Source organism: Vitis vinifera, chromosome 18 (assembly GCF_030704535.1).
Source record: "Vitis vinifera cultivar Pinot Noir 40024 chromosome 18, ASM3070453v1".
Classification (NCBI taxonomy): domain Eukaryota; kingdom Viridiplantae; phylum Streptophyta; class Magnoliopsida; order Vitales; family Vitaceae; genus Vitis; species Vitis vinifera.
Genome location: NC_081822.1, coordinates 6,938,702 through 6,945,397, shown reverse-complemented (window position 1 = coordinate 6,945,397; position 6,696 = coordinate 6,938,702). Strand labels below are relative to the sequence as shown.

General features: G+C 35.3%; 1 protein-coding gene across 1 annotated transcript; it reads left to right on the top strand.

Moving 5' to 3' along the window:
- Nucleotides 1-1,473: 1,473 nt before the first annotated feature.
- LOC100250639 (1-aminocyclopropane-1-carboxylate synthase 3) lies at nucleotides 1,474-3,681 on the top strand. Its single transcript, XM_002283476.4, has 4 exons — nucleotides 1,474-1,614; nucleotides 2,064-2,195; nucleotides 2,343-2,503; nucleotides 2,593-3,681. The coding sequence occupies exons 1-4, from the start codon at nucleotides 1,474-1,476 to the stop codon at nucleotides 3,560-3,562; spliced, it is 1,404 nt and encodes a 467-aa protein (XP_002283512.1). The 3' UTR covers nucleotides 3,563-3,681.
- Nucleotides 3,682-6,696: the final 3,015 nt, after the last annotated feature.

Below are 6,696 nucleotides of genomic sequence, written 5' to 3'. Positions count from 1 at the left end.
AATCTTATTTGATTTGATTTTCATTTTTTTTTATGTGAAGGTCTTCCAATAATAGAAGTTGGGTTACCTGGGGCACTGAGTGGTCCTCGCATGCCCTAACGAGTGGGCAATGGGGGCACTATGAAAGTGCCGAAAAATGAATAGCTATAATACAAGATTCGTGAGCTGTCGTCAAATTTGGTGAAAAATTAAATGACTACTAAATTTCGCCTGGTTCCCTAATTTCTCCTCTTGGCTAGGATGAATGCTTTTTGAAGAGTAATAAAATCATTAATCCTAGTAAAACCCAGCTGCCCCTGGTTGATGAGGAATTTGAGGATAGATTAATTGTGACATTCATTAAATTTAGGTTAATCCGAATGATTTTCTGCTTTCGGTTACTACAGAAAAAGTACATCTATTTTTCTTTAATTTTGCCTTTTTTTTAAAAGTCCAAAGGCAACACAAACAACGTACACAATCAGGATACGTAGGATCTTATCCTCATAAAAATCACCTCAAAGCTTTTCATACGATTTCTTAATAACTTATTCATCAGAACTATTCTTTTGTATGCAAGATCAACCGTTTTTGTTGAAGGCGGAGAATTCAACGAGTACATAACAGGAGGAGAGAATTCATTTCCATGAAAATCATGCTATTTGACAATTGGTGTATTTGATTTTGCTTTTATGGATGGTCGACAGAAAGCCGTTTTTAGAATGATCGTGTTAAGACAAAAAAAATGTTTAAATGGTTAAAGTCATTACATGGGCTAAGTAAATGACAAATGATGTGAAGATTAGAATCGGAATTGATTACGTGACCACAGTATGGTGCTGTATTTTGAACAGATCGATTATCTTGCTATTGGATGACCATCCTTAAACTTGTCTTCAACGCTTGGAATCAATAACAAAAAGATGGCCGACAGGAAATTTTGATTTGAGTGGCACTGGCATCAAGCAAACCCGGGTGCAGTCCGGGGTCCGAGCTTGCAGAGGAAAAAGTCATCATATGGTTTGTGGACCACCGCGGGAGATGGCTAGGGAGAAGGAACGTGGCCCAAGTGGCACAGTATATTGGCATTCAAAACTTACGTAATGTGATGCATCATAAAGTGACTCTTTTACCAACTAAAAGTAGAAATTTTGAAAGTAAGGCTCCGCACCTTCAGCAAAAATAAACACAAATAAAAGAAAAAGAAAAGCAAATCTATGAGACTATGAATTAATATTTTCCCTCTAGTCTCTTAATCCGTATGTCGGAATGTGTTTCATTGTGGCATTTCCTGAACCCCACCTCCCATGCCTATATAAATGTTATATTACAACGTTTATTGTAAGAGCCTCCCATACAAACTCTCTCTCTCTCTCCCTCCCTCCCTCCCTCCCCCCTCCCTCTCTCTGCCTTCTATTCAAGTTTCTAGCAAGCTAAGCTAGCTTGCAGTGTAGTGTTCTCTCTAAAAATCTTTAGGTGGATTGCACCAAAATCATGTTGTCCAGGAAAGCGAGGCTCGATGCACATGGGGAAGACTCTTCCTACTTCCTAGGGTGGAAAGAGTACGAGAAGAATGCGTATGATGACGTTCAAAATCCAACTGGGATCATTCAGATGGGTCTAGCCGAGAACCAAGTGAGCAATATTTACACCTGTATTCTCCAGAAAAGCTATAAGTAATAAGTTTTTGTGCAAACTTTGAACCTTTTAAACAGCTTTAGTTGTAGGATATTTGCTTCCATTTCCTTTATTGTTTCTGATATATGCCAAAAGGAAATTACAATCTCGAGCTAGCGAGCTAGCAAGCTAGCAACTCTGTGTTTTTCAGGTACAATATTCGTCCCATTTGATATTTCACTTGCCAAAGTGAATTTACACTGGACTTGGGGAAACCATACATCAGTATAGTGCCACTGAATACTGGATGGATCACATACAGCCCGAGATGGGCGCCCATGATTCCATCATTACTTATTTGTTCCTCAAAATCTCAAAAATTCAAAAAGAAACTTTCGTTCTTCTTTAAAAGCAGTATGCTGTATTTTTCATATGTGCTGTAAAGTAATTCATGATATTTGCTGCAGCTCTCCTTCGACCTTCTTGAGTCATGGCTAGCAAGTAACCAGGATGCAGCTAGGTTGACAAAAAACGGGGAATCCGTGTTTCGAGAACTGGCTCTCTTCCAAGATTATCATGGTTTACCCGATTTCAAGAATGTAATTTCCTAAACTGGTCACACTTAGATCTCATGATAGTTGTAATAATGTTCACTGGGCCCTTGTATTAACTGAAGATCAGTTATGTCGAATTCTTCATTGGGTGTTGTCCAAACTTGGCTTGACTAATATTAGTACTTACTGCAGGAGCTGGTGGAGTTCATGGCAGAAATAAGAGGAAACAAAGTAAATTTTGATCCCAGAAAACTTGTTCTGATGGCTGGGGCTACCTCAGCCAATGAGACGTTAATGTTTTGCATTGCCGAATCTGGCGATGCTTTCCTCCTTCCCACTCCATACTACCCTGGGTAGGTAGTACAAATTTGGTGCATATTCTCCACTATATATGATACCTTACCCTTCTAGAAACTAGAACATAATTATGTTTTTTTGACAGGTTTGATAGGGATCTTAAATGGAGAACAGGAGTTGAACTCGTTCCAATACATTGCTCGAGTTCGAATGGCTTCAAAGTTACCAAATGTGCACTGGAAGAAGCTTATCAACAAGCCCACAAACTCAGCTTAAATGTTAAAGGAGTACTGATCACCAATCCTTCAAACCCGTTGGGCACCACAATGGGCCGTGACGAGCTCAACGACCTCATCGATTTCGCTGTTGCCAAAAAAATCCATATAATAAGTGATGAAATTTATTCAGGAACGGTGTTCGACCATCCCAGTTTCATAAGCATCATGGAAGCTCTTATGGACAGAAAGCTTCAAGACACCGACCTCTGGAGCCGCGTTCACATTGTTTACAGTCTCTCGAAGGATCTAGGCCTTCCTGGATTTAGGGTCGGAATGATTTATTCCAACAATGAAACAGTAGTATCAGCAGCGACCAAAATGTCAAGCTTCGGCCTCATTTCTTCCCAAACTCAGTATTTACTCTCGAAAATTCTGTCGGACAAAAAGTTCACCAGGAATTACCTGAAAGAGAATCGCAAGAGACTTAAAACGAGGCGGGAAATGATTGTTGCGGCCCTGCGAAACGCGGGAATTGGGTGTTTGAAGAGCAATGCCGGGCTGTTCTGCTGGGTGGACATGAGGCACCTTCTGAGCTCTAACACATTTGACGCGGAAATGGAGCTTTGGAAGAGGATTCTACGTGAAGCTGGGTTGAACATCTCTCCAGGAGCGTCTTGCCATTGCAGCGAACCAGGGTGGTTTAGAATATGCTTCGCAAACATGTCTGAAGACACCTTAAACCTATCGATGCAGCGGATCAAGGCCTTGGCAGAGAGAATCCAGCAGTGCAGGCGAGGTCGTGTGACCCATCAAGATTCAGGCTGTAACTCAAGAAGAAGGTCATTCTCCAAGTGGGTTCTCAATCTCTGTTCCTATGATCGTGAACCGGATCGTTGACGACTGCGCCAACATCTAATTAACCTTCTCACTTCCTCTCACAGTCACGCTACACAGAGCACACTGGTTTCACAAACTAATAAACAAGCTTCCGCCTTATTTTCCTTTTTTTTTTTCTTTTTTTTTTTACCACTAGCTATAATTTGTATTGTCCACGCTATTGTCCGGACAATGTCTGGTCCATCCTCAATGGTGGCCCCATCCCTATATTAAATGGTAGTTTTACTGTGTCTTCCACACATGTTGATGTAATCGTTAATTTCTCAGTAGTATCTTTTTATTCCCTTTCCTTAATGTATGTCATTCACGATGGATGCCATATGGCACATCTTGCATTGTATTTTGGTACTCTGAAAATGGGCAAGGCCATCCTCTTATCTATATGGGAATGAGGCTCATTTAGTTAAAGAGCATCGGGAATGAGGTGCCCCTACACTGCCCACTTTTTCTCCCTCTTTATTGGGAAATTTGTAAACGTTATTCAAATTTTGTGCCTTCACTATGGGTTTGCCACATGGCGTGACGGTAAGGATGGCCAGATGGCCACTCCTTCGCTATGCTGACAATGATGAAGCCAACTTAATGTCTAGTGGTTCTTCCCTCAATTTTTTACCCTTTTGGTGCTCACAGGAGTTTTTGTCGTCCAGTCATTTTCTTGGTCTACAGAACAAATCTAATGTCTTCACGCTGGGCCTCTGAGATCATTTCTTATTTTTTTTTTTTTGCGTGGGAAGTTCACTCTAGATTGCTCACACTTCAAGTATTCAACTTGCTCTTTCATGGGTTGCTTCCCTTTGTTCTGTATTTTCACTGTTTCTATTGTTTAAAGAGCTTTTGAGCTACTCTGTTCTTATTCATTTATGACATATTTTGGAAATCTTTACTACTTGTTGCTTATTTTGGTATGTTTCCATGACTCTCGATTATGGTCAAGTAACCACCAATCTATCTTACAATTAAAATACTAAAGTTTAAATAGGTGATAGTCCTGACCAAGAGATAATATCTAAGTTTTCTTCCTTTAAATTTAATATTATGATGTTGTTTGGTAATTATTCTTTAAAGCAGTTTTTTGTTCTTTAGAGTAAAAAAAAAAAAAAAACAAACAAATTTAACAACAAGAAAATAGGAAACCACATTGTTTTCAAAGAATACCATTCAGTTGTTTTTAGTTGTTTTAATTTATTTTATGATAATTATTTTACATAAAAAATAAGACAAAAACATTAGAAAACAATTTTAAAAACTGTTTTTTTTTTGGAAATGTTTTCGAAAACACTTCCCAAACAAAGCTAGCGTGTTTTGTTGTTTTAGATTAAAAGGATTAATTGTTTGTTAAGTTAAATAAAACCTTAATTTAGGTTTAAAAGATTAATTATTTATTAAAAGAAATAAAACCTTATTTTGAAATGAATAACAAAAAAGAGAATTAGTAAAGATTTTTTAAAAATTATAAATAAAACAAAAGCATTAGAAGAGTTTTATAATCTAATGATGAAGTCACGTAGAGAGAATATTATATAATTTAAGGTTTTAGAACCAAAGTTTATCTTAGATCAATTTTGAGTTTAAGATCAATTGGTATTCAAAACTTGGTTTTTAAGTTTAAAAAACAGTTGTGATTAAAACATCTAAGAGGAGGGTGAGTTGGATGATTTAAAAACTTTTTAAAATTATTCAATTTAAATTATAAACAAACAACAATTGAAGCAAATGAGTAACTAATAAAGAGAAGAGAGATGCAAATGCTTTTATAGTGGTTTGACAAACTTACTTATGTTCACAATCCTCAATCTCCTTTCTCAGTAAAGGTTCCACTAATCAAGGTTTGATTGGTCATTGACCGAGAAAGTCTAATTAGTTTTCTAATCAATTTGATTGATTTGAGGTCTCCTTGATTGGTTGAGCTTAAAATAGCTCAAAATGCTTCTTTTTTTAGTTCTAACCTTCCAACAAGTTTAACAATTCATTTAAAAACCTTTCTAGGACATTTTGGAAAGGATTTAGCCTAAGGTTTTGAGGTAGAATACACATTCATTCATTTTTAAGAGTTTAATGTCACTTTTTAAGAAAATAAAGTATGAATGAATGCATTTGAAGTGAATGAAAAACAATTTAATCCCGAGTGCACCTATTGAATTCATCTTACAATTGTGCCTAGACCTTTTGAGTCTTTAAGAATCCATCTCTTTGTGTCATTTGAATATTTCCAAGGTGTACTTTGAGCCTTCTAAAATTGTCAATAAAACTTGAAACTTTATTTGTTTGAACCATTAGTAAGTTTAACCTTTATTTTGTAATCATCAAAACACAATTTAGAAAACCCTAATAGATCTCTTAAACCAATAAAATATATCAATTAATTTAGTTTTTAGTTTATTCAATCAACAATCCATATTCATTTTATGGATTTGACCATTAAAATCGCTAACAATAAGATTAAACTAAATTAATTAGTGATTAAGGTATTTCCAGGAATCACTAGTATTTCAGTAAGAATCTTTTATACTGTATCTAAGGTGAATTAATATAGATGATTTATTTTTATCAATTCTTTTCCTTTGGATTCTTCATTTTTATGCTACCTTATCTAGATCATATTAAATTAGAAAACATTGTGGAAGATTTATCCTCATAACCCATATTTGGTTAAGAAAAAAGAAAATAAAAAAAGAATATCCTCACAACTAGGGGTATAAGCAAAATTAAAAAATTGAAAAAACATTTCAAGCCAACTAAAACTGATTATATTGGTTCAATTTTGAATAATAAAAAAGGTCAGTTTAGTTTGAGAATTTTGAAAACCGATCTTGTTGGTTCGATTTTCAATTTTCAAATTTCAATTTTCTTATCTCTTAACCAATAAAAATAAAACTAAATCAATAAACTTATATATAATTATTTGATATTTGATATATATATATTATATTAGATTCTATTAAAGTAATTCATTGTTTTTATATTATGACCAAATTAATTATAAATGCATTTAACATATTTTTAATATCAAAATAAACACAAATCTACAACTCGGTTGAGGACTAAAAAAAACCATTAAGTTTGGTCAAAATTGATCCACAAAAACCGAACCAAATTGACCTCAAAAGACTTGGTTTAATTTGGTTCGGTTTTTT

Excerpts from the sequence above, each read along its gene's own strand:
- LOC100250639 (XM_002283476.4), top strand. The coding sequence starts at position 1,474 with ATGTTGTCCAGGAAAGCGAGGCTCGATGCACATGGGGAAGACTCTTCC. Across the intron at positions 1,615-2,063 it reads TGGGTCTAGCCGAGAACCAA|CTCTCCTTCGACCTTCTTGA; the intron begins GTGAGCAATATT and ends TATTTGCTGCAG. Across the intron at positions 2,196-2,342 it reads GTTTACCCGATTTCAAGAAT|GAGCTGGTGGAGTTCATGGC; the intron begins GTAATTTCCTAA and ends TACTTACTGCAG.